At 43.4% G+C, this 27,934-nt stretch overlaps 1 protein-coding gene across 6 annotated transcripts; it reads right to left on the minus strand.

The window, feature by feature from the left end:
• Positions 1-26,213, minus strand: LOC124036208 (RNA-binding protein Musashi homolog 1-like). 6 transcript variants are annotated; one of them, XM_046350475.1, is made up of 15 exons: positions 25,986-26,213; positions 25,577-25,617; positions 24,760-24,841; positions 23,431-23,515; positions 10,819-10,860; positions 10,076-10,168; positions 6,900-6,948; positions 4,557-4,639; positions 4,333-4,450; positions 3,698-3,778; positions 2,973-3,029; positions 2,647-2,703; positions 2,395-2,540; positions 1,907-1,952; positions 1-1,755 (listed from the first exon to the last, which is right to left on the minus strand). In XM_046350475.1, the coding sequence occupies exons 1-14, from the start codon at positions 26,042-26,044 to the stop codon at positions 1,911-1,913; spliced, it is 1,035 nt and encodes a 344-aa protein (XP_046206431.1). In that variant the 5' UTR covers positions 26,045-26,213; the 3' UTR covers positions 1-1,755; positions 1,907-1,910. The 6 variants fall into 6 exon arrangements, with proteins under 6 accessions (XP_046206431.1, XP_046206430.1, XP_046206429.1 ...); XM_046350474.1 differs by having other exon boundaries at positions 2,374-2,540; XM_046350473.1 differs by having other exon boundaries at positions 1-1,686; positions 3,698-3,835.
• Positions 26,214-27,934: the final 1,721 nt, after the last annotated feature.

A 27,934-nucleotide genomic window follows, 5' to 3' on the forward strand; every position in this document is an offset into this window, starting at 1 on the left:
TAGAATGTTTAAAAATAATTTATTAGGAATTGTAAAAATGTTTAAGAGGGTTACAGTGTTGACAAGAACCTGTCAGAGTAAACACAGAGTCCAAAGGCTGCAACACCATGGCAATCCATCAGCAGGCTTAGAAAAATATCAACATCTACAACTTGGTGATAGAAATTGACAGCACCTCTTGTTCTTAAACTAACCACAAAAGTAAAACACCTTATCTAACCTCCCATTGCAAAAAGGTCAATAAAAAAAAAAGTATATAGCTTCTCATGAGTTTCATGGCTCCAGTCTATTTCATCCAGTAGATGTACAGCGTATCGGTCAGTGTGGAGAAGGGGGGGTTGAGGAGAAATACATACAATGTCATCATGGAAGAGCCTCAGGACCACCTCTGAGAGTGTTAATTTAGCACTGAAACAAATGACCGAATATCCTCTCCACACATCGACAGAGACAAGGACGTTCATTAACAAACCAAAATGAAGATGATCAATTCACATTTGCCACCAATGTATCCATTCCCTGACAATACATTTCACACCTAATTCCAGTGTGACCGCATAGCCATACAATGCACACACACACAAACGCGCAGTCACACAACACAATCTGCGAAAGAATCTCGCCGTGAAATCGTACCACTGTGAAACTGTTTTTACGACTGGTTCCTGCATGTTTGTCCTTCATTTTCCTTTACAACCACCACATATTCAAAATGATCATTCTAAAAACAACAATAAAATAAGTTCCAAGTAAGGATGAAAGAAACAGTTTTAGGCCTACTCAAAAGAGGAATATCCCCACAAGCTTTCTCACTCCCGGTGCTGATAACAGTGGTTCATGCGTGAATTCACAGTATAGGAGCAAACCCTTTCACTCTGTCATACCTGGACCAGTCTCACAACTCAGACAGCTAAAGATTAGGAATCACACAAATACACTATGATATGTATGAGTCGGAGTGGCCAACGCCGAACAGTATGAATGAAAGTTTAAAAAAACATCTGCTGAAAACAAATACCATCACTGCCTTCCCAATACCCCTCATTTTTTTTGCAGAATCCAAAAGGCAGTTATATTCACAATATTTTACAAAAAACAGATATCACACAGTTCAAATCTGACTGGAAATAGGCTCATGACTATCAATGTTGTTACTTTTAGCATTATTAGTATAACAAATGTTTGTTAAAAACATACCAAGATATACATTTTTCAACATTGTAATACATACAAAAAAAATATGGTATTATCAGCAATGTTCTGTATGTACTAAAAGATAAATATACATTTAATCAGTACAAATACTTGCTCCAGTCCTTCACATATTCCGTACCTGGAGATCACCTTTTCTCCCTCACTGCCACTCAATAAAACACCTTCTGACAAAATAATCAAATGGAAAAAAATATTTAAAAAATAATTAAGACATACGAGAATGCATGACAATTTCCACAAAAGAGTCAAGTGAAATAAAAATTTTAAAAGTAGCTAGAATTATCTGCATGTTTTTCTAATACAAGCAGAAATATATTTTTTTAAAGGTTGTTGTTCCTTTCTGCTAACTACAGTAACATGTTAGACAGGAGGGGATGTTAAGACCGAACACAGGAAGTCTGAAGAAAAGAGATCCTCAGTGGGAGGAGGGGCGTGGACATCAGGGGTCAAGGGTCAGTGCTCCCACTGCACCTGCAGGGTCACACAGCCAGAGAGGAGTGTCAGACCAGTTCAAAGCTTTCCATCTCTCAGTTCACAGCTCTGCAGAGAAATTGAGACAATGTTCATGTGTCTATAGGCAACATTATATTGCTACAATAAATGTACAGTAAATTATTAGAGTGATTTATTTGAATGGAACATGACTCTTCTGAGTATGTGATGCTGTGGGTGGGTATAGTAGCAGACTCACTCTCTCAGTGGTAGCCATTAGTGAAGGCTGTAGCAATCAGAGGACCCTGTAGGGAGCAGTCAGACACAGGAGAGATTAGAGGGAGCACCCAGTCATCAGAACACAACCACCAACACTCTCAACATCCCCAACATCATATCACATTCAATAATTACAACCCTCACCAAATGTGCAAGCAAAATCTGTCAAAATGGACAGTATATTACCCAAGAGCAACATTACTTGTTCCTTTGACTTGACAGTCACACATTGACAGACAATTCTATGCTCATAACAGACCCCTTGAATGTATACGGTCATAACACAGGATTGGGCAGTATTGCAAGATGGATCTATGAACATGTGCCAAGATCAACATCTTAGGAGCACTGCTCTGTAGCATCGATAGTCTTCCTATGACAAACTGAACAGATAGTATGCAGACACATTTTGCATTTCCAAACATGAATAGGGTCTAAAATACCTACGTGATAAGGGCTGTGTCTTACCCCCAGACTATGGCCGAACCCAGTGTTTGGGGAGGGGCTTGCAGCGCTGAGGTAACTGCTGACAGCAGACTCCTGATTGGCTGCTGCATATAAGTCTGCCATTGGCCCAGGGCTGCCGAACCCCCCAGAGCGAGAGGGGGCGGAGCCTAAAATAACATACAGATGCAAATAAGTAGACAGACACATAATTAGTTACACAGGGGAAATACTGTACATCAAATTGGCAAACATTTCTCAACCCCTCATACATACCTCTTGCTACTGCTGCTGCCGCCACTGCCATTGGTCCGTATGCCGACAGAGGAATGGCTGATAGGGCAGAGGAGGTACAGCAGGTTTCAAATCCAGCTCGGGCTACCAACAGCTCTGACCTCTCTAGAGGTCAGTCAGAACATGATTTTGGCCATTATCCTTGACATCATGTCACCTCTAACATATGGGGCTACATTACTCACGACTCTGGTGTGTAATTAGTGTAGTAACTGGTGTCACTGTGTAATAACTGGTGTGTAGCACAGTAAAGGGGTGAGTAGCAGACGGACGGCATGCTGCTCGTAAAGGCCAGAGGAGGGACTGACCTGTGAGCTCAGAGGGGTGTGGTGATGTCAGAAGGGGGGTCCTCTCTAAATGGAATTCTAGAACAGAAACATCAGAGAGTGCTGTTGAAACAACACACCAGCGAGGTAAGGGACACACCCATCCATACACACACACACACACACACACACACACACACACACACACACACACACACACACACACACACACACACACACACACACACACACACACACACACACACACACACACACACACACACACACACGGAACATACAACTAGGGTGACACCAAGGGAACACATCAATGAGATGGCGTAAGAGGAAGAAATGAAGAGCGAATGGGAAGTGGCAGATTTACATAGAATAAAGATTCAGCTTAACTGGTGGTTCAAGCCGAATACGTTAGGATGGAATAAGAATATACTGCCCCCCCCACAAACATACCCACTCTTTTTCTTACAAACACATACAGTCACACACAAAGCACATGTAATCCACTCCCTGATATTTATAAGCAGCAAATGACACTGAGTGCTTTATGAGCTTCCATGGAGGCTGTGTTGGTTAAAGACTCTGTGTTGTGGGAGCTATACACACTATGACGAGTCTAGACACACACCAAGTAAAGATGAATAGGATCACACAACCATCATTAAATGGTTGACCGTGACCGTCCAGGAACCTAACGAAATGGCCATGCTTGACACAAGGGAGTATGAATGTGTGGAGGAGTGGGTTCTTACCAGGGAATTGATAGGTATATCCAGGGGTGATGCCAGTGTAACTTCGACTAGTATACGTAGCTGTCTGAAACCCTGGGTAACCTATGGTGAAAGGACAGTCATGGGTCTGTGTTTGAGTGAAACAGTGCTGCCCCCTGCCTGTGAAAGAGGATACTGTCAATGTAACAACAGGTTCACAAAAACAATGCACTCAATAACATTCTTTATTCTAGATCAGCCAACAGTGTATGTTGTGTACGTATGCTCAGTTTAAAGTTGATCTAACTTAACAACTGTACCCTTGCCTAGAATTCCCTCTTGTCCTGCCAACGTCATTGGGAATATTGCAGTTCTCAGACTGAACAGTACATGATAGTGTCATTTCCCCATCAATTCCAGGGTACCTCAAACAAATTTGGTACCACATGTTTTAATAGACTTGGCAGGTGCAAATATGAAAATATCTTATTAAGGGGAGATGATGTTATGAAGAGTATGTCATCTGTCCACTAGCGGTAGTAACTTCTGTGGTAAATCATCTCTTCATGATATAAAATATGATATTATGAGAGGATGTGTGATGGTATGGGGTAACAGGATGAGGGGCCACATCTTCGTCGGCATTACTGTCGTCATCCTCGGCACTATGAGTTTACCCAGCATGCCGATGCCTAGCATGAAGGCATCCATGCCGTAGGGCATCACCCGAGAGCGCCCCCTGGCCGAGCCCGTGGGTGACATCACTTCCTTGGGCTGAGCCTTCTTACACTCCACCTGTCATGAATACACACGAGGGGGAACAAAACAGTCAACAATTACAACTAAGAATTACAACTAACAGTTACATTGTGTATTGAATAACAAAGCCTTCTTAGCTCACCATTTTGCTGTTTATCTCATGGAAGTGCATCTCACACACTTTCTCCACCACATCCTCATTCTCAAACGTGACAAAGCCAAACCCTGGAGTGGACAAATACAAATAATGTATGTGAGGAGGGTCAGCTCATGAAGAGCTCAGCAACACCATTGATTAAAGCCCATTATTGAACATCTCAAACCCATGTTTGGGGAAATCCATTCTGCTGTCTCTGGGGGTTAGTGTGTGGAGCTAATGCACGACTGCTAACCACCTTCTGTATTAGGTACTGTAGTAGCCGTTTAGTACGTTCGCACCCTCCCCCCCTCTGGGGTGCTGTTCCTGGCTCATCCCCTCCTTCCTCCTCTCCCTGCTGGCCAGGTCAGCGAGCCTCCCTCCCTCCCTCAGCAGAGTAAAGCTGGCGGGCTGTCATAATCGATCAGTCCCAGGGTGGGTAGAAGGCGCTTTAGGAGGCTTTATCCTGATCCTCGATTAACAGACTGACTAATTAGCCTAGACTTGTTCCTCTCCTCCTACTCAGTTCCTCCTGTTCAGGCTATGAGGAGGAGATAGCTGATAGTTGCTTTATTCAGGAAAAGTATTACTTACTATGCTTGTGATGTTTGCTACAGCCTTCACTAATGGCTACCACTGAGAGAGTGAGTCTGCTACTGCACCCCTTCTGAAAAAACCTACACTCGATCCCTCCGATGTCAACAATTACAGACCAGTATCCCTTCTTTCTTTTCTCTCCAAAACTCTTGAACGTGCCGTCCTTGGCCAGCTCTCCCGCTATCTCTCTCTGAATGACCTTCTTGATCCAAATCAGTCAGGTTTCAAGACTAGTCATTCAACTGAGACTGCTCTCCTCTGTATCACGGAGGCGCTCCGCACTGCTAAAGCTAACTCTCTCTCCTCTGCTCTCATCCTTCTAGATCTATCGGCTGCCTTCGATACTGTGAACCATCAGATCCTCCTCTCCACCCTCTCCGAGTTGGGCATCTCCGGCGCGGCCCACGCTTGGATTGCGTCCTACCTGACAGGTCGCTCCTACCAGGTGGCGTGGCGAGAATCTGTCTCCTCACCACGCGCTCTCACCACTGGTGTCCCCCAGGGCTCTGTTCTTGGCCCTCTCCTATTCTCGCTATACACCAAGTCACTTGGCTCTGTCATAACCTCACATGGTCTCTCTTATCATTGCTATGCAGACGACACACAATTAATCTTCTCCTTTCCCCCTTCTGATGACCAGGTGGCGAATCGCATCTCTGCATGTCTGGCAGACATATCAGTGTGGATGACGGATCACCACCTCAAGCTGAACCTCGGCAAGACGGAGCTGCTCTTCCTCCCGGGGAAGGACTGCCCGTTCCATGATCTCGCCATCACGGTCGACAACTCCATTGTGTCCTCCTCCCAGAGCGCCAAGAACCTTGGCGTGATCCTGGACAACACCCTGTCGTTCTCTACTAACATCAAGGCGGTGGCCCGTTCCTGTAGGTTCATGCTCTACAACATCCGCAGAGTACGACCCTGCCTCACACAGGAAGCGGCGCAGGTCCTAATCCAGGCACTTGTCATCTCCCGTCTGGATTACTGCTCGCTGTTGGCTGGGCTCCCTGCCTGTGCCATTAAACCCCTTCAACTCATCCAGAACGCCGCAGCCCGTCTGGTGTTCAACCTTCCCAAGTTCTCTCACGTCACCCCGCTCCTCCGTTCTCTCCACTGGCTTCCAGTTGAAGCTCGCATCCGCTACAAGACCATGGTGCTTGCCTACGGAGCTGTGAGGGGAACGGCACCTCAGTACCTCCAGGCTCTGATCAGGCCCTACACCCAAACAAGGGCACTGCGTTCATCCACCTCTGGCCTGCTCGCCTCCCTACCACTGAGGAAGTACAGCTCCCGCTCAGCCCAGTCAAAACTGTTCGCTGCCCTGGCCCCCCAATGGTGGAACAAACTCCCTCACGACGCCAGGACAGCGGAGTCAATCACCACCTTCCGGAGACACCTGAAACCCCACCTCTTTAAGGAATACCTAGGATAGGTTAAGTAATCCCTCTCACCCCACCCCCCCTAAGTTTTAGATGCACTATTGTTAAGTGACTGTCCCACTGGATGTCATAAGGTGAATGCACCAATTTGTAAGTCGCTCTGGATAAGAGCGTCTGCTAAATGACTTAAATGTTAAATGTTGATGTTTGGTTGTCTTATCTAGCTACCTTAAGATGAACCCACTAACTGCAAGTCGCTCTGGATAAGAGCTTCTGCTAAATGACTTAAATGTAAAAACCTATTGAGGATACAGAGATGTAAGGCTTAGAGTACTGGGGGACTGGACAGAGAGAGAGGGTTTCTCAGTCTCACCTCTGTGTCTGTTGGTGGTCTTGTCAAACATGAGCATGGCATCATCAACCTAGAGGACACAGAGTTTTACACACATCACCTCACACAATGTACGCACGCGCCATATTGTCTGACCTCACCCCTCCTCAAGTTCTCCAGGGAGGCTCAGCAACAGATGGACAAAAGGGGCAGAGAGAGGAGGGGTGGAGGAGGGGGACAGGTTTCAAAGGAGGGAGGGGAGCACAGTAGAGGAGGAGAAGAAAACAGGATAAACATCTTAAGAGGGGACATTAGTGATGCATGGGCACAAGATGGCCGCTAGAAAAGGTTTGATTCACAAACACAAAATCAATTCCCCTGTTTCTCTTAGTTAGATGTCTTGCCTCTGAACTGCATAATTGGAATCTCTCTCTGAAAGAGGACATAATCTACCCTCGCTCCCCCTACTTTCCAAAGTTTGCCATTCCCATGGCAACTGTGCAAAAAGTTATCTTAAAAATCTTTATCTGGCATCAAGCATTATTTGTTAAGAGAAAGAGAATGTGTGAGAGTTTGAGAGAGAGATACAGACAGATAGACAGAGAAAGAGAGGAAGAGTGAGAGATGTAGATAGACAGAAGGTACAATAAGTAAGATAGAAATGTGGGCATGTATAATGTTGGATGTGGGGAAGAGGGACTGGGGAGAGAATACAGGTACAGCCCGTGGTGAGGTAGAGATGGGTGTGTGAGAGAGAGAGAGAGAGAGAGAGGTGAAAGAAACTATCGTGAGATAGAGGTGGAGACAGAAAACGTGGGACTAAATTGGGAGGGAGGAGAACAGAGAGCGACAAAGAATGGGTGCAAGAGAACAAAGAGGTGTGGAGGCTTTGTCTGTTGGCACAGCCAGCCATAACTCCTATTCTCCTAGTGCCCTCTCTTCCTCTCCCTCTATACCTCCCTCCTTCACAGTAGAGGCCCAGGATTCATCTTCAGCTGAACACAGACCAATACATTTCAATATAAAATCGCATTAAAAAAAGCAACTGTCAAACACCTAATATCATTCAAATTAACTCCTGATTTAATTGCTAACTAATATTTTAGTAAAGCAAAATGTGTGCTTTCCACATTCAATATCTAATGCCTTTCAGTTTGCAATAAAGCCAAAGGCAGGTGCACATGGTTCCACCATCTATTTGCCAGAACCACTTATTCACACGCCTATACGGTTCCACGCAGAGCTGACACATTGCGTTAGTAAATGGGCGTGTGTCAGTGTGTGTGTGTGTGTTCGTGCTTGGGTCCACCCTTGGGTAGCTTGCAGGAAGAAAGGTCAAGGGTGAGGGAGGAGGGCTTCCAGCCAGAGTGAAAGACCTGTCAGTCTTCACTCTCTCAAATCACTGACTCTTTCCACTCTGACATTTCCCCATCACCCCTCCTGTCTCCCTAACCAGGCCTGCCTCTTCATAGTCCAAGCACCATGACACAGCAATGGAACAACACAGACAATGTTGCTCCACAGTTTAGAGCACCAAACTTTAACCAAACTGTATATACTGAATTATATGCTGAAATCTACAATCAGCAGGATGATAAAACTGTCCTGACACTTCAGGTATGTTTTTCACATCATCCCCACAAGTACCCAGTGCAATTAAAATGTACACAAGTTAAAACATCAATGTCCTCATTTAACTAAATGTTTCTTAGTAAGACAATAACCGTCCTTCAAAGCTATATATTTCAAACACGGGACATTTTAATGGTGCACTGGACAATATTCCCCTCTTACACTCTCTTCCACTGCTCATCCTCCCAGTCATTCTCTCCGCCCCCTTGTCCAGAGCAGGAGACAAAAGGTCCAGTGAGGCAGTCGAATCAGAAACTTCCATGGGTGGCTAGAGTTGACATTTCTCCATCTAGCCATCTCTCTCTCTCCATCTCATTCCATTAATGCAATTTTATGATTGGGAGTGAAGCACTTCATGTAGAAGTGGCCGTCATTGAAGATAAGAATTTGTTCTTAACTGACTTGCCTAGTTAAATAAAGCTAAAATAAAATGTGCCGCTTACAGTAGTATGTGATAGATACAGGAAGTATAGTTTAAATTATCAAGACTGAATTTAATATTACATAATCACAATGGCTAATGGTAAACTTACATAAATGAGCTTTGCCTCAGCCTTTTATTGGGGTTGAAAGCTAATCTAGTTAGTATGCAGGCTCATTGGTTTATCTGATTTCCTACTGAATTTGCACCTTACTTTCTTGCATAGGTTACTTGCGACCACTATTTCAAGTTGTCTGTTTAAAATAGTTAGTGTCAACAAAAAGTAAGAAAAGTTTGAAGATTCAACAGAGGAGTAAGAGTACACCACCTAAATATTGAACTCCTGTACAAACTTGCAAAATATTTGCCTAGCTTTGTTCAAAGACATAATAGTCCTTGCACCCGTTCTCCCTTCTGCCTTTGTTACCTCTTCATTTATTATCTCTGTTCTGCATTTCAAAGCCCTTGGAATCTATGGTGGGAAGCGTCAAAACTGAGTACAATACGGATATTCAAATAAAATCAAAAGCATAAGTTTGAAGAAGTGAAGACAGACTGGAAGTGACACGTATGCCGGTTTGGGTCGGTTTGACCGTTGGTCAACCAGTGTTATTGTTACAAAACTCCTGGGTTGACACTCTCCAACCCCCCGCCCCTCCCCACCCTCAACACAAAACCCCTTGCCCGCTGAATTACTTGGGGACAATGGGCAAGCTGGGTCACCACGGTAACGGGCCAGGAGGGGGTTGGGGGTAGGAGCAGCTGTTACATCAGATTAATTCAAATTCTGATAATCCCTCCCCCTTCCCTACCATCACCACACTCACCAAAACTTTTTTCTCCCTCTTTTCCCTAACTAAAGCCTAATGCTCCATACCTCCGTTCTACCCTCTCTATCCTTCTCCTCCACCCCTCCCACAAGTAACTCTCCTCCCTTCCAAAACAACTCTTCAATTGCACTTCATTTTTACCATTTTACCACAGCAATCAGTTTCATCTAAACAATAAAGATGTGAGACGGGTTGAAGAAAACAGTGGCATGGAGGATGATGCGACATCACACTCATCTCCACTCCCTCTCAACACAGTCCGAGACACAGACCCACAGACGTCTACCTTCTACCTCACATTTCAATAGCTATATACCAGCTCCCATGCGGCTTACCTTTCCGAACTGCTCGAAATACGTCTTGACATCCTCAATGGTCGTGTTCACCGACAGACCTCCAACAAAAATCTTCTTGGTCCGAGTCACTAGCTGCAAGGAGAAATGGGTCCGTTTATGAATGGATGGAGAATAACTGGGATAACACCATGGATTAAGATGACCCTTTAACGGTGGCTGTAGATGGGTAGCCTGGTATTGTCCATCTCTATGATAAATTCAGGTGCCAATGAAAAAACCACCAGCAGGCAAAGCTCCCAATTTACCTCAAAGCTCCTAAAAGACCCCTTTGCATGAAAAATAAAGTCCGACGAAATAATTCTGCCCAAGTATTAGCACAAAATGTTTTTAGACTTGTGTTATGTTGATATTTATGTCATCACCACCAACAGTACATTATTAACATAGTTATTACACTGCTTACGTAGGAAATTACTACTCCTACCACCACCTGCATTAATGCCGGTGAACTTGCAGGTTACAGGCTCTTATGAATATACTCATGTACATTATTGTGCTGTATAAGGTGTTAACAAAAGCCACTTGATCACAAAAGAGTGTCCAGATCACATTGATGTCACAGCAGCAGTCATGTTCATCTCTTGACAAGGCATTAGGCCAGATAGAATGTGAAAAGCTTAACATGGCAAGCACAGGCTAACCTGCTCCCTCCCAGCAATGCCATTCACACTGAACTCACAGGACTAAGCCCTGACGAACCGTGACTAGACTGGCTCACTCACCTTGGGCTGGGCTCTACGAGGGAATGCAACTTTCGGATCAATCTAGAGGAGGGAGTTAAAGAGGAGAAAGGCCAGTTTAGACACGCAGCTCAATACAGAGCCCATGAAATCAGGTAAATGTGAACCAAGTCCATGGTTGTGGTCTCCTTGGTGTCGCTCCTTGCCTCATCCTGTAAGGGTTCCTTATTGACATGGGTGTCCGGGTTACAATGCTGCACCAGTACATTAGGTCATTTTGAAAGCTAGAGGTAAAAGACAACTAGAGGATAGACCCGAGGGATTGTTGTTTTCACAACGTGGGGGGCATAGAAGGTGAAAAACATTCATGAGTATAACATTTACTTTCTCTCCGAAAGAATCTGCTGCTAGATTTGGAACTAAGAAGCTCTCGTTTTAACTTCATTGTAACCATAACCCCATTGGCCTAGCCAGGGTCGCTCTCAGTTCTATGAATACTTTTCCAACCCCTGAAGTGCTGGTTTATAGGTGTGCAGGTGGAACGAGTGGGAATGTTTTCCGGCATGCCTGCCTGCCTTCCACAGCCCTCACCTCCTCTCGTCACCAACATGTGACCTCCTGGAATCTCACAAAGGCACTACAATCACAGACACATCTCACCTCTACAAAAAAAAAAGGAAGGACAGCGAAAGAGACACAGTAGGTGAAATAAAGGGAGGGACAGCACAGAACAAGAGGAAGACGAGGAAGACGAGGAGGAGGGAGAATGGACTGACGTAGACCGAGGAGAGAGCCGTCAACCTCACACACTGACAGCACATCAGCCTCATTTTGTTTGCTTTTCTCTCCCGCTAAGACATTACGATGATTTTGTGAGCTATTTAAAAGCCAACATTTCATAGTGTGTTTATCGCCATTCTTCCACACAGTCCTTCAGTAAACGTGGGAGCTAAGCTATCATTAACAGCGCAGAGACTGAAATATTGGACATTTTCAGGAAGACGATAATACTAAATTAATATAACGATAATAAATAACAAAAGCCAAACCATTGAATTCATACATTTCCTATTGACAATATAGTCATTTGTTCAGATTGGATAAAGAGTAACTACACCATACAAATAAGATGCGACGATAGAGACTATAGTACAGGAATTAGAGACCTCTATAGTATTAGTCTCTACTGATCTAATAGAACAACTAGACTATTCCACGCTGTACTGTTATGCTACAAGACAGTAAGACAGTACAGTGCTAAGAGCACTATATTAGTCCGTAACCATGACAGGGTAGAGTGGAACTACAGTAGAACTACAGTAGAGAGCTAGTGCCTCTGTGGTACACCACATGCGTTTACCAGAGTAAAGTACAGTTATGTCTACGTGTATAGTGTCGACATCACGGCAGGTTCTGTTGAGCAGAGTGAGAAGGCTCGGCTAGACTGAATGGTGTATAGGATGCAGTCTACTGTTTAGTTCTATGGTTGCTAGACTACTCTGATAGTCACCTCCGGTCACCAACCCTCCTGATGTCCAACACTCCTGTGCACATTAAAAAACAAACAAACAGACACACACACAAAAAAATCAACTTACAGCAACCAACACACACCCATGGGTGGAAAATATGGACATTAGACAGGTGAGGGAACTTTTTCATAAAATTACTTTTGAAAACAAAATTAATGACCCGGATAGAGAATTGATTGGAGAAAGATAAATTCCCCCCTTTTCTATATTTATGACACAAAGTAAAATACATAACCAAACTTCAAAACATCCTGTTTTTAAAAAATGTAATGATGACATATATTAGATCATGCTAAACGTGGCAGAAGTGTTGGTGTCAGGGAGATAGGCCGTAACCTAGGCACACCGACTGTCCACAGAGCTGAGCCTTAGAAAAAGGCAAGGGGGCTTATCAAATCAGGACAATCAATTTGACCAATTACAGTCCAACCATGCACTCTTTAAAATAAAGGTGCAAGTTGGAACCAAAGAAGGTTCTTGAGAGCGATGCTATAGGGGAACCATTTTAGGATTTCTGAAGAACCATAAATGGGATGGTTCTTTGAAGATGGTTCGTTGAATAACCATACAAAATCAAACCATACAATATTGAATAGCCCTGCTGTAGTTTTAAGCCTTAATTGCATATTTCCCATGGCATATTTCCCAGGGTGCCTTTCGGGTGAATTCTAGCGTTACCAGTACCCCCCATGACTGTGTTTATTAGTGACAGAGACATGGCTGTTACATTCATTACTTTTCAGTCCTGTGGCATTCACCAAGTGAAGTCTTAGCTGAATATATTGTCATTAAAATTTAATTATTGAAGACAATACAATACATATTTCATAAGTCCTTCTTTTGAGGGCCAGGTTTTACTCTAATTCAATGGCCTGAAACTCAGTTTATATGCCACATCAGCCCTGCAAATCACATTATGCTGGCTTGTGAAGTGATGTGCAATTCCTATTGGAATCCAGACAGAGTTGGGATATCCAACATTTTTGGAATTTGTATTAACACATCACCTGCATTCAGAATGACTGCCAGGGTTAGGAAGACTAAGATATGAGAATACCTTAAATCTAGAAACTGGAACGACCATAACGGGTGCAATAAGTCCAATAAATATGTTTTTTTAAATGTTATTTATATTTGAGTAGCATAAGATTAATTCAATCAATGTACATGTAAAAACATAAATATTGACACAAACAACGACAACAAAAATCGACCTGCAATAGAGTGTGCTGGGAAATATGATAATAATGGAAACACCAACACTGGCGTTCTTTTACACTATTGAGTGTTAATTTAACTCTTTACGGTGTTAATGTAACTCTTGAATCAACACGAGAAATGTGACACTGAAAGATCCATATTAATCACAGATGGGGTGATCCCACCTGACAACTTCCCGCACTCCCTCCCTCGCTCTCCTCGACGACCTCTTGGGTCAGCATGCTAGTCCCTTCACGTCAGGGCTAACTGAAACCCCTTATCCATACCAATTCTACAACCAATAGAACAAATGATTTTATGATCTCTCAAACTGTTTAGATTTGAATTGGACATTTTCTAGGACAGGTTAACAATCGGAAATCTGTATTTTTGGACACCGACTTGGCCTATTTTATTTTTTTCCACCTTTGTTTAATCTTTATTTAACCAGGCAAGTCAGTTAAGAACACATTCTTATTTTCATTGGCGGCCCTAGGAACGGTGGGTTAACTGCCTGTTCAGGGGCAGAACGACAGATTTTTACCTTGTCAGCTCGGGGATTCAATCTTGCACCCTTACAGTTAACTAGTCCAACGATCTAACCACTTGCCTCTCATTGCACTCCACGAGGAGGCTGCCTGTTACGCGAATGCAGTAAGCCAAGGTAAGTTGCTAGCTAGCATTAAACTTATCTTATAAAAAACAATCAATCAATCATAAATCACTAGTTAACTACAGATGGTTGATGATATTACTAGTTTATCTAGCGTGTCCTGCGTTGCATATAGTCGATGCGTATTCGCGAAAAATAACTGTCGTTGCACCAATATGTACCTAACCATAAACATCAACACCTTTCTTAAAATCAATACACAAGTATATATTCTTAAACCTGCATATTTAGCTAAAGGAAATCCAGGTTAGCAGGCAATTTTAACCAGGTGAAATTGTGTGTGTTCATTGCACGCAGAGTCAGGGTATATGTAACAGTTTGGGCCACCTAATTTGCCAGAATTTTACGTAATTATGACATAACATTGAAGTTTGTGCAATGTAACAGGAATATTTAGACTTATGGATGCCACCCGTTAGATAAAATACGGAACGGTTCCGTATTTCACTGAAAGAATAAACGTCTTGTTTTCGAGATGATAGTTTTCGACCATATTAATGACCTAAGGCTCGTATTTCTGTGTGTTATTATATTATACAGTGGGGCAAAAAAGTATTGTCAGCCACCAATTGTGCAAGTTCTCCCACTTAAAAAGATGAGAGAGGCCTGTAATTTTCATCATATGTACACTTCAACTATGACAGACAAAATGAGAAATAAAATCCAGAAAATCACATTGTAGGATTTTTTATGAATTTGCAAATTATGGTGGAAAATAAGTATTTGGTCACCTACAAACAAGCAAGATTTCTGGCTCTCAGACCTGTAACAACTTCTTTAAGAGGCTCCTCTGTCCTCCACTCGTTACCTGTATTAATGGCACCTGTTTGAACTTGGTATCAGTATAAAAGACACCTGTCCACAACCTCTAACAGTCACACTCCAAACTCCACTATGGCCAAGACCAAAGTGCTGTCAAAGGACACCAGAAACAAAATTGTAGACCTGCACCAGGCTGGGAAGACTGAATCTGCAATAGGTAAGCAGCTTGGTTTGAAGAAATCAACTGTGGGAGCAATTATTAGGAAATGGAAGACATACAAGACCACTGATAATCTCCCTCGATCTGGGGCTCCACGCAAGATCTCACCCCGTGGGGTCAAAATGATCACAAGAACGTTGAGCAAAAATTCCAGAACCACACTGGGGGACCTAGTGAATGACCTGCAGAGAGCTGGGACCAAAGTAACAAAGCCTATCATCAGTAACACACTACGCGGCCAGGGACTCAAATCCTGCAGTGCCAGACGTGTCCCCCTGCTTAAGCCAGTACATGTCCAGGCCCGTCTGAAGTTTGCTAGAGAGCATTTGGATGATCCAGGAGAAGATTGGGAGAATGTCATATGGTCAGATGAAACCAAAATATAACTTTTTGGTAAAAACTCAACTTGTGTTTGGAGGACAAAGAATTCTGAGTTGCATCCAAAGAACACCATACCTACTGTGAAGCATGGGGGTGGAAACATCATGCTTTGGGGCTGTTTTTCTGCAAAGGGACCAGGACAACTGATCCGTGTAAAGGAAAGAATGAATGGGGCCATGTATCGCTCCAAAACATGGTATAGAGAGAAATAGTCCTATAATTCCTATAATAACTACAACCTAAATCTTCTTATGGGAATATTGAAGACTCATGTTAAAAGGAACCACCAGCTTTCATATGTTCTCATGTTCTGAGCAAGGAACTTAAAAGTTAGCTTTCTTATATTACACATATTGCACTCTTACTTTCTTCTCCAACACTTTGTTTTTGCATTATTATTAAACCAAATTGAACATGTTTCATTATTTATTTGAGGCTAAATTGATTTTATTGATGTATTATATTAAGTTAAAAGAAGTGTTCATTCAGTATTGTTGTAATTGTCATTATTACAAATAAATAGATTAAAAAATAAAAAATAAATTAAAGTTTAAAGAAATTCGGCCGATTAATCGGTATCGGGTTTTTTGGTCATCCAATAATCGGTATCGGCGTTGAAAACTCAATATCGGTCGACCTCTAGTGGAGTACACCAATGACATCCATACTAAGGACTGAGTCCGACTGACACAATTCTCTATGTTTAGATAGAACATGTTTTACGAGCTGCAGGAGTCTTTAACACTCTGTAACTTGAGATTGAACTACTGTTGCCATCATCAATATATTAGCCTGTTGGGAGTATCCGTGTGTTCAAGTTACGCTTTAGAAATGTAGGACTACATAACATCTTGCAAAACTCACTTTACCTCAAACCCTTTTCTAAACCATGACGACAGAGTGCAACATCACTCCGATGGGAGTAATCCTAAAGCATAATACAATAATTCCACATAGATAGGCTACTCAAGTCACTAGCAGACAGTGTGCCTAGCAGCCACAAATAAAAGTCAATTAAAAAAAGTCCTTCTGAGTAAACCCCCCTCCATTCTTGTCCTGGAGCAGGTTAGTCAGTCACAGCATGGTCAATTCTTTCGGTTGCCACTAGAGAAGGTTTCTCTCTCTACTGTCTAACAGGAGAGCCTGCCTGCGGCTGTGAGAGAGAAGAGAGGGAGCCGGGTGTTCTTGCTCTAAACTAAAGCCAACCCTACTCACCATCCCACCCCTGCCGTTGGTCACTGAGCCTTCTCCACCCCAGACACACACTCTAAAGCTGCAACAGAGCACCGGCCACGCAGAGCACAGTCACACCCTGTTACCAACCACACTCAGCCATGCTCCATCCAGCTGGCAACACATGGATCTAATCTATGACTGCTCTAGGTTTTTATAGGAGGTTAAACTGTCACCTAGTCTGGTATCCCATGAATGATCATTTTCAAAGATGTTGGTTTGTGTCCAATCTCTTTGGAGGGAGGCGTCATGGAGACAAAAAAGCCATGGCAACTAACCATTAAAGCCCCAGTGTAACTATCATCTTGCCAAATCAGACTGATGTAGTAAGCTTTGACTTGGTCGGACTTCTTTAATCTAGTATTTATCTACAAACGTTGCTCTACACTTCTATACTACTGCACAGAATGTTAAACTGTGACGCTACCATTCCATAAAGCTCTCCACCCTATGACTCTCTCTCTCCCATAAAGCTCTCCACCCTATGACTCTCTCTCTCCCATAAAGCTCTCCACCCTATGACTCTCTCTCTCCCATAAAGCTCTCCACCCTATGACTCTCTCTCTCCCATAAAGCTCTCCACCCTATTGACTATCTCTCCCATAAAGCTCTCCACCCTATGACTCTCTCTCTCCCGTAAAGCTCTCCACCATATGACTCTCTCTCTCCCATAAAGCTCTCCACCCTATTGACTATCTCTCCCATAAAGCTCTCCACCCTATTGACTATCTCTCCCATAAAGCTCTCCACCCTATTGACTATCTCTCCCATAAAGCTCTCCACCCTATGACTCTCTCTCTCCCATAAAGCTCTCCACCCTATTGACTATCTCTCCCATAAAGCTCTCCACCCTATGACTCTCTCTCTCCCATAAAGCTCTCCACCCTATTGACTATCTCTCCCATAAAGCTCTCCACCCTATGACTCTCTCTCTCCCATAAAGCTCTCCACCCTATTGACTATCTCTCCCATAAAGCTCTCCACCCTATGACTCTCTCTCTCCCATAAAGCTCTCCACCCTATTGACTATCTCTCCCATAAAGCTCTCCACCCTATTGACTCTTTCCCATAAAGCTCTCCACCATATGACTCTCTCTCTATCCCATAAAGTTCTCCTACCTATCACACTCTCTCTCTCTCCGATAACGCTCTCCAATCTCTCTCTCCCATAAAGCTCTCCAACCTTTCTCTCTCTCTCTCTCTCCCGTAAAGCTCTCCACCCGTTGACTCTCTCCGTCTCTCCCGTAAAGCTCTCCACCCGACGACTCTCTCTCTCTCCCGTAAAGTGCTCCAACCTATGACTCTCTCTCTCCCATAAAGCCCTCCAACCTCTCTCTCCCATAAAGCGCTCCAACCTCTCTCTCCCATAAAGCCCTCCAACCTCTCTCTCTCTACCCTATGACTCTCTCCGTCTCTCCCGTAAAGCGCTCCACCCGATGTCCCGCTCCACCCGATGACACACACTCTCTCTCCCATAATGCTCTCCAACCTATCACTCTCTCTCTCTCCCCCATAAACCTCTCCAACCTCTCCCTCTCCCATAAACCTCTCCAACCTCTCTCTCTCTCCCGTAAAGCTCTCCACCCTATGACTCTCTCTCTCCCATAAAGCTCTCCACCCTATGACTCGCTCTCTCTCCCATAAAGCCCTCCAACCTCTCTCTCTCCCATAAAGCCCTCCAACCTTTCTCTCCCATAAAGCCCTCCAACCTCTCTCTCCCATAAAGCCCTCCAACCTCTCTCTCCCATAAAGCCCTCCAACCTCTCTCTCTCTACCCTATGACTCTCTCTGTCTCTCCCGTAAAGCTCTCCACCCTATGACTCGCTCTGTCTCTCCCGTAAAGCGCTCCACCCGATGACTCTCTCTGTCTCTCCCGTAAAGGTCTCCACCCTATTGACTCTCTCTCTCCCATAAAGCTCTCCACCCTATTGACTCTCTCTCTCCCATAAAGCTCTCCACCCTATTGACTCTCTCTCCCATAAAGCTCTCCACCCTATTGACTCTCTCTCTCCCATAAAGCTCTCCACCCTATTGACTCTCTCTCTCCCATAAAGCTCTCCACCCTATTGACTCTCTCTCTCCCATAAAGCTCTCCACCCTATTGACTCTCTCTCTCCCATAAAGCTCTCCACCCTATGACTCGCTCTCTCTCCCATAAAGCTCTCCACCCTATTGATTCTCTCTCTCTCTCATAAAGCTCTCCACCCTATTGACTCTCTCTCTCTCCCATAAAGCTCTCCACCCTATTGACTCTCTCTCTCCCATAAAGCTCTCCACCCTATTGACTCTCTCTCTCCCATAAAGCTCTCCACCCTATTGACTCTCTCTCTCCCATAAAGCTCTCCACCCTATGACTCTCTCTCTCCCATAAAGCTTTCCACCCTATTGACTCTCTTTCTCTCTCTCCATAAAGCTCTACACCCTATGACTCGCTCTCTCTCTCCCTAAAAGCTCTCCACCCTATGACTCTCTTTCTCTCTCTCCCATAAAGCTCTCCACCCTATGACTCTCTCTCTATCCCATAAAGCTCTCCAACCTATCACACACACTCTCTCTCCCATAATGCTCTCCACCCTATGACTCTTTCTCTCAAAAAGCTATCCAACCTATGACTCTCTCTCTCCCGTAAAGCGCTCCACCCGATGACTCTCTCTCTATCTCATAAAGCTCTCCAACCTATCACACACACTCTCTCTCTCCCATAATGCTCTCCACCCTATGACTCTTTCTCTCAAAAAGCTCTCCAACCTATGACTCTCTCTCTCTCTCTCTCCCGTAAAGCGCTCCACCCGATGACTCTCTCTCTATCTCATAAAGCTCTCCAACCTATCACACACACTCTCTCTCTCCCATAAAGCTCTCCACCCAATGACTCTCTCTCTCTCCTATAAAGTTCTCCACCCTATGACTCTCTTTCTCTCTCTCCCATAAAGCTCTCCACCCTATGACTCTCTTTCTCTCTCTCCCATAAAGCTCTCCACCCTATGACTCTCTTTCTCTCTCTCCCATAAAGCTCTCCAACCTATCACACACACTCTCTCTCCCATAATGCTCTCCACCCTATGACTCTTTCTCTCAAAAAGCTCTCCAACCTATGACTCTCTCTCTCCCGTAAAGCTCTCCATCCTATTACTCTCTCTCTATCTCATAAAGCTCTCCAACCTATCACGCACACTCTCTCTCTTCCATAATGCTCTCCAACCTCTCTCTCTCTCCCCCATAAAGCTCTCCACCCTATGACTCTCTCTCTACCGTAAAGCTCTCCACCCTATGACGCTCCCTCTCCCATAAAGCTCTCCACCCAATGACTCTCTCTCTCTCCCATAAAGTTCTCCACCCTATGACTCTCTCTCTCCCATAAAGCTCTCCACCCTATGACGCTCCCTCTCCCATAAAGCTCTCCACCCAATGACTCTCTCTCTCTCCCATAAAGCTCTCCACCCTATGACTCTCTCTCTCCCATAAAGCTCTCCACCCTATTACTCTCTCCCATAAAGCTCTCCACCCTATTACTCTCTCTCCCATAAAGCTCTCCACCCTACGATGCTCTCTCTCCCATAAAGTTCTCCACCCTATGACGCTCTCTCTCCCATAAAGTTCTCCACCCTATGACTCTCTCTCTCCCATAAAGCTCTCCACCCTATTACTCTCTCTCCCAAAAAGCTCTCCACCCTATTACTCTCTCCCAAAAAGCTCTCCACCCTATTACTCTCTCTCCCATAAAGCTCTCCACCCTATGACGCTCTCTCTCCCATAAAGCTCTCCACCCAATGACTCTCTCTCTCTCTCTCCCATAAAGCTCTCCACCCAATGACTCTCTCTCTCTCGCTCTCTCTCTCTCTCTCTCTCTCTCTCTCCCATAAAGCTCTCCACCCAATTACTCTCTCTCTCTCCCATAAAGCTCTCCACCCTATGACTCTCTCTCTCTCTCTCTCCCATAAAGCTCTCCACCCTATGACTCTCTCTCTCTCTCTCCCCCATAAAGCTCTCCACCCTATGACTCTCTCTGTCACTCCCATAAAGCCCTCCACCCTATGACTTGCTTTATGGCTTTATTGGCATGGGAAACATATGTAACATTGCCAAAGCAAGTGAAGTGGATAATAAACAAGGGTGAAAAACGAAATTAAGAGTAAACATTACACTCACAGAAGTTCCAAAAGAATAAAGACATTTCAAATGTCATAATATGTCTATATACAGTGTTGTAACGAAGTGCAAATAGTTAAAGTACAAAAGGAAAAATAAATAAACATAAATATGCGTTGTATTTACAATGGTGTTTGTTCTTCACTGGTTGCCCTTTTCTTGCAGCAACAGGTCACACATCTGGCTGCTGTGATGGCACACTGTGGTATTTCACCCAGTAGATATGGGAGTTTATCAAAATTTGGTTTGTTTTTTAATTCTTTGTGGATCTGTGTAATCTGAGGGAAATATGTGTCTCTAATATGGTCATACATTTGGCAGGGGGTTCGGAAGTGCAGCACAGTTTCCACCTAATTTTGTGGGCAGTGAGCACATAGCCGTCTGCCTACGAAGGCCTCTCAATAGCAATGCTCACTGAGTCTGTACATAGTCAAAGCTTTCCTTAAGTTTGGGTCAGTCACAGTGGTCAGGTATTCTGCCACTGTGTATTCTCTGTTTAGGGCTAAATCACATTCTCGTTTGCAGTTTTTTCTTTGTTAATTTTTTCCCATATGTCAAGCAATTATCTTTTTGTTTTCTCATGATTTGGTTGGGTGTAATTGTGTTGCTGTCCTGGGGCTCTGTGAGGTGTGTTTGTGAACAGAGCCCCAGGACCAGCTTGCTTAAGGGACTCTTCTCGAGATTCATCCCTCTGTAGGCAATGGCTTTGTTATGGAAGGTTTGGGAATCGCTTCCTTTTAGGTGGTTGTAGAATTTAACGGCTTTTCTGAATATTGATAATTAGCGGGTATCAACCCAATTCTGCATGCATTATTTGGTGTTTTGCACAGAGGATATTTTTGCAGAACTCTGCATGCAGTCTCAATTTGGTGTTTGTCCCATTTTGTGAATTCTTGGTTGGTGAGCAGACCCCACAACCATAAAGAACAATGGGTTCTATAACTGATTCAAGTTTTTTTTTAAGCCAGATCATAAATTGGTATGTTGAATTTTATGTTCCTTTTGATTGCATAAAGGCCTTCATTGCCTTGTCTCTTAGCTCGTTCACAGTTCTCTGGAAGTTACCTGTGGCGCTGATGTTTAGGCCGAGGTCTGTATAGTTTGTGTGCTCTAGGGCAACGGTGTCTAGATGGAATTTGTATTTGTGGTCCTGGTGACTGGACCTTTTTTTGCGCACCATTATTTTTGTCTTACTGAGATTTACTCGCGCTCTCTTTCCCATATAGCTCTCCACCCTAACTATGACCCTCCCTCCCTCGAGTGGTGTCCTCTTTAGTCTCATTTTCCTTGTGTATATCTGTCGATATGTTGATGGTGTACCTCTCTGAACACAAAAGGAAAGAAGGAGCCTCAGCACATTTCAATACACTGACCTTCCCCCCAACCATCACCACTCCCACCCAGTAAGGGGGAACTCAGCCATCCCTATGACGACCAACAGGCAGCATTGTTCCCAAACCAGCCCACATTCATTAATAACAAAACCACACAACCCCCAGAGTTTTAAAAACGCAAGTTATACACACTCCCTCATGCATATGTACACATAGAAACAGGTTGTTCGAAACAATAGTGCATGTCTTTGATCTGGCTAACGGAGTTCTGAGATTTTCCTACAAGGAATCATAATGCCCCTCCATATGGTAGTGGTTGTTCTGACACTCCCTCCCTATTGAATAACACCGATATGACAGTGTTGGGAATATCACTATCTTGTCCCAACTCCATAAACACCTGTAGCTTACTAATTTCAGGGTGCAGAGGCACAAGTTAATGAATTGATGTGTTTAAAGAAGACAGTTATGGAGGTCATTTTCACCCTAGGAACAAATGACTTGCGAACTGAAGTATAAAACAGCATGCAGAACGTTTGACGATGAGTTTACACTTGCTATGAAGCAGAAACGGTGCAATTGAGCACAACCCTGTCTGGGTCCCCCAGTTTCCATGGCAATTGACGCTGTGTAACACTTTCTTGACCGTTTCACTGTGTGGGGGGGGGGGGGGGGGGGGGGGGGGTAAGGGAAAGAGAGCACATTCTGTAGCCCAGTCTATTCCTGAACTTTACTCCATGGCTCAACATGTAGTTTTTAGACCACGTTAAGTGTCACGTGTAAAGAATACTTGCAAATCATATTGGGAAGAGCAAAGTATTTTACTAATAGCATAGTTTAGTAGTCTAGATTCAATTAAAAGGCAGCTATGGCAACTCTTTAATAGTGCCATATAAAGGCAATAATATATCTACATTTACTTAATTTTGTATTTACATTTGACTTATTTCCCAGAGATAGTGTCATAACTTTACAAAAGTTTTTTTTTAGAAAATGTCTAAAAGACTTAAAAATGGATAAAACTACTACAGCCATATGAAATATGGTTTTAGTTAATTCTTGAGAACAAAAAACATGTTTTGGAGTAGGCTTTTGGGTAAAAAATAGAAGTGATAATATTAGAAAAGTATTCTAGTCTACAGAAATACTTTAAGTGGATTAATAACTCACTGTTTTTGAATCCAACTCATGCCTGGTTACTGCCAAAACTGAATCCACACCGGCCTGGTCAACAAAAGTGACAAATCCAAAACCCCTGCAAATAAATATCAGCAGATACAGTGCTTTCAGAAAGTATTCACACCCCTTGACTTTTTACACATTTTGTTGTGTTACAGCCTGAATTTAAAATGGAGTAAATTGAGATCGTCACTGGCCTAATACCCCATAATGTCAAAGTGCAGTTATGTTTTTAGAAATAATTAAACATGAAACGCTGAAATGTCTTATTTAATAAGTATTCAACCCCTTTTTATGGCAATACAACACATGAATGAGAACCACTCTTCATATTTTCAAGTATAGTGGTGGCTGCATCATGTTATGGGTATACTTGTAATCGTTAAAGGACTGGGAAGTTTTAGGATAAAAAATAAACACAATGGAACTTAGCACAGGCAAAATCCTAAAGGAAAACTGTTTCATTTTTTATTTAACTAGGCAAGTCAGTTAAGAACAAATTCTTATTTACAATGACAGCCTACTCTGGCCAAACCCTCCCCTAACCAGAACGACGCTGAGTCAATTGTGCGCTGCCCTATGGGACTCCCGATCACAGCCGGTTGAGATAAAGCCTGGGATCAAACCTGGTTCAGTCTGCTTTCCCCCCAGACACTGGAAGACGAATTCACCTTTCAGCAAGACAATAACCTGAAATCTAGACTGGAGTTGCTTACCAAGAAGACAGTGAATGTTCCTGAGTGGCCGAGTTACAGTTTTGACTTACATATGCTTGAAAATCTATGGCAAGACCTGAAAATGGTTGTCTAGCAATGGTCAACAACCATTTTGACAGAGCTGAAATAATTTTGAAAAAGAATAAATGGGCAAATATTATACAATCCAGGTGTGGAAAGCGCTTAGACACGTACCCAGAAAGACTCACTACTGTAATCACTGGCAAAGGTGAGTCTAACATTTGGGGTATGAATACTGAATGAGATATCTATATTTTATTTTCAATAAATGTGTTTTTTTTTATTATGTTTTTTTTTAAACCATTTTCACTGTCATTATGTGATATTGTGTACATGGGTGAGACAAATCTATTTATTCCATTTTGAACTCAGCCTGTAACACAAAACGTGGAATAAGTCAAGCGGTATGAATAATTTCTGAAGGCACTGTAAAATAATTCAAACACAAAGAAAGCATGGACACATAATAATCATGTGAATTAAGTAGGCCTGTGTAGTCACGAGCAGTTGTAACTGATGTGATGTGTCTTGAGCGGGCTTGGGCTTTTCTGATAGGGCGCTGCACCGCGCACACCCCCCTCACCTAGAGCGCTTGGTAACTGGATCCCGCATCACCATGCACTCCTTCACCTCGCCATACTTGCAAAAGTACTCTTTCAATCCCTCTGAAAGAAAGAAGATCAACAAACTGAGAAACTATTTTTTTTTGTATGTCAGTTGCTTAAGGCAGGTGGTGTGTGACGCTACAGCCTACTACGGTAGAATTGTAGCCACCATTGTTCAACTTTCTGATGGTCGCAGTCTGTGACTCGGTTCAAACGTCAACAATGTTAATTTCCAGTAATGAGAACATAAAATAAGGAATATTTAAATTGGACCATGACAGCCTATACAGAATCGGATATATTTCGGTTATATCAACATGCATACCGCATAAAAGAAATGATACAATATCCAATGACAGAATCAAGACAAAACTCATCCCTCAAGGAATGCAACGATCTTTCTTCCTGCGATGTGCTCAATTATTGTCTTGAACAATAGCCTATTGCCAAAGATTTAGGGACAGTTGTAGTTTTGTCTCATTACTTTAGCATTGATTCATTTTTATCTTGGCATTCTGTATTATATCCCCCTGTATGCTAGGCTACTGATCTTTGTTGAATGAGGGACTTTGATTTTAGGAAAGGACCTCTGATTGAATCTATCTAGATGCCAAGCGAGTGTAGCACAACTCATTCATCACTTTTAGAAATCTTTAATCAAAACAAGAATTTAGGCTAATAGCTACAGATTATTATTTCCTACTCTCACTGCGACTTTAAAAACACACGACTGAGAATCACATACGAGAATAAACGGCAGATAAAAGTTTGATCAAGTTTGGAGAAAAAGCTCACCTTGTGTCGTCTGCCAGCTGAGACCGCCTATAAACATTTTGCTAAAAGAAATAACACGTAAGTGAGAATGCACATGAAACAGGGCTACGTAATATGTAAGCTTTGATGAGTGGTAAACAAGGGCAGTTCAATCATTTAGAAAGGTCGACCCGTTACAGCAATATTTAACTCGCTTAATATAAATTATAACACCGTTATTGAAGCCTAAGAATAACTTTGTTGTTCACAAAAATACTATGAATGGGCGGTCTCTCTTTGAAGATGAGAAGCCCTTGGACCAACAACACAAAAAGTGCGAGCACGCTCTCCGTCTCAGTAAAATAGGTAGTTTCTCTCAACTCCAGGGTTTGTCTCTGAGGTGTATCAATCTCATGACTAGGTATAGCCGAATGAGGAAGGTAGGTTTTACCAGGGGTCGTGAGGGGAGTCCGTGGAGGACAGGCTGCTCTGGCTCCCTTCCGTATCCATTTCGTGCCGGTGTGTTCAGACTGTACGGTATGGAAAAACAGACCGAGTGGAGAGATGGTGCGGGGGTTTGGCCAAGGTTTAAGAGAGGAACGGGCTGTTGCAGAGAGGAGGGACGAGTGCATTTGGCTCAAGGAGCTGGTCGACTCCTCCTTCTTGTGCTGTGCCCGCGTGTTCCTCTCATCCTAGCGGTACGCACATTTTACTCATGCTTATAAATACAAAAATGTGTTACAATTTGTAAAATAAACAAGTAGAGATATCAATATGTATTTTAGTTTGGGTAAATGATAATACTGTATGAAATCATTAGAATGATAATTTTTGTTGGTGTGAGCTAAAGATATTTCGTACCGGTTCAAGGTTTTAAACGAGGCACATACACACGTATATATTCAAAAGTATGTGGACACCCCTTCAAATTAGTGGATTCGGCTATTTCAGCCACACCCGTTGCTGGCTGGTGTATAAAATCGAGCATACAACCATGCAATCTCAATAGATAAACATTGGCAATAGGCCTTACTTAAGAGCTCAGTGACTTTCAACATGACACCATCATATGATGCCACCTTTCCAACAAGTCAGTTTGTAAGATTTCTGCCTTGCTAGCGCTGCCCCGGTCAACTGTAAGTGCTGTTATTATGAAGTGGAAACGTCTAGGAGCAACAAAGGCTCAGCCACTGAGTGCTGAAGTGCGCAGCGCGTAAAAAAAGTATTAAAATGGCCTGTCCTTGGTGGCAACACTCGCTACCGATCGGGAGCTTCATGAAATGGGTTTCCATAGCTGAGAAGCCGCACACAAGCTTAAGATCCCCATACGCAATGCCTAGCGTCGGCTGGAGTGGTGTAAAGCTCATCACCATTGGACACTTGAGCAGTGGAAACGTGTTCTCTGGAGTGATGAATCATGCTTCACCATCTGGCAGTCCGACAGGACGACTCTGGGTTTGGCAGATCCCAGGAGAACACTAAATGCCCAAATGCATAGTGCCAACTGTAAAGTTTGGTGGAGGAGAAATAATAGTCTGGGTCTGTTTTTCATTGTGCGGGCTATGCCCCTTAGTTCCAATGAAGGGAAATCTTAATGCTACAACATACAATGACATTCTAGATGATTAAGTGCCTCCAACTTTGTGGCAACAGTTTGGGGAAGGCCCTTTCCTGTTTCAGCATGACTATGCCCCCATGCACAAAGTGAGGTCCATACAGAAATGGTTTGTCGAGATCAGCGTGGAAGAACTTGACTGGCCTGCACAGAACTCTGACCTCAACCCCATCGAACATCAGTGACCGACCTCACTAATGCTCGTGGCTGAATGGAATCAAGTCCCCACAGCAATGTTCCAACATCTAGTGGAAAACCTTCCCAGAAGAGTGGAGGCTATAGCAGCAAAGGGGAGGACCAACTCTATATTAATGCCCATGATTTTGGGATGACGTTCAACGAGCAGATGTCCACATACTTTTGGTCATGTAGTGAAATAGAAGTAGACATGTAACGTGTGCTACTATGCCTTCTGCCAAGAAGCCTGGACCTTTCTGTCACATGAGGAATAGAGCTTTCCCAGTTACTGCATAACCACTGGACCGTGGTGGTTGTCTCCAGTCAATCGCAACAATGGTGGCAGTGATGGGATATTTAAAGAGTTCCTTGTCTTTTTGTAAGTGGGATTCAATCTGTAAGCATTGGGTATAACTTGTGTGCCCAGTCCTCAATGTATGAACATTTACTGGCCTCTTCCAAGATAATTGTCTAGTGCACAGGAGGTAGTGCACTTTCCTTATAACCTTTGGGGTTGCTGGTTCAAACCCCAATGTGGGTGCTCCCCTTCAATAGGTTTAATTGAGATTCTACAGGTACAGTGGGGCAAAAAAGTATTTAGTCAGCCA

The sequence above is a fragment of the Oncorhynchus gorbuscha genome, linkage group LG05 (genome assembly GCF_021184085.1).
Source record: "Oncorhynchus gorbuscha isolate QuinsamMale2020 ecotype Even-year linkage group LG05, OgorEven_v1.0, whole genome shotgun sequence".
NCBI classification, from domain to species: domain Eukaryota; kingdom Metazoa; phylum Chordata; class Actinopteri; order Salmoniformes; family Salmonidae; genus Oncorhynchus; species Oncorhynchus gorbuscha.

Excerpts from the sequence above, each read along its gene's own strand:
- LOC124036208 (XM_046350471.1), bottom strand. The coding sequence starts at position 26,044 with ATGGATACGGAAGGGAGCCAGAGCAGCCTGTCCTCCACGGACTCCCCT. Across the intron at positions 25,618-25,985 it reads GACTCCCCTCACGACCCCTG|CAAAATGTTTATAGGCGGTC; the intron begins GTAAAACCTACC and ends TATTTCTTTTAG. Across the intron at positions 10,169-10,818 it reads CTCGTAGAGCCCAGCCCAAG|CTAGTGACTCGGACCAAGAA; the intron begins GTGAGTGAGCCA and ends TTCTCCTTGCAG.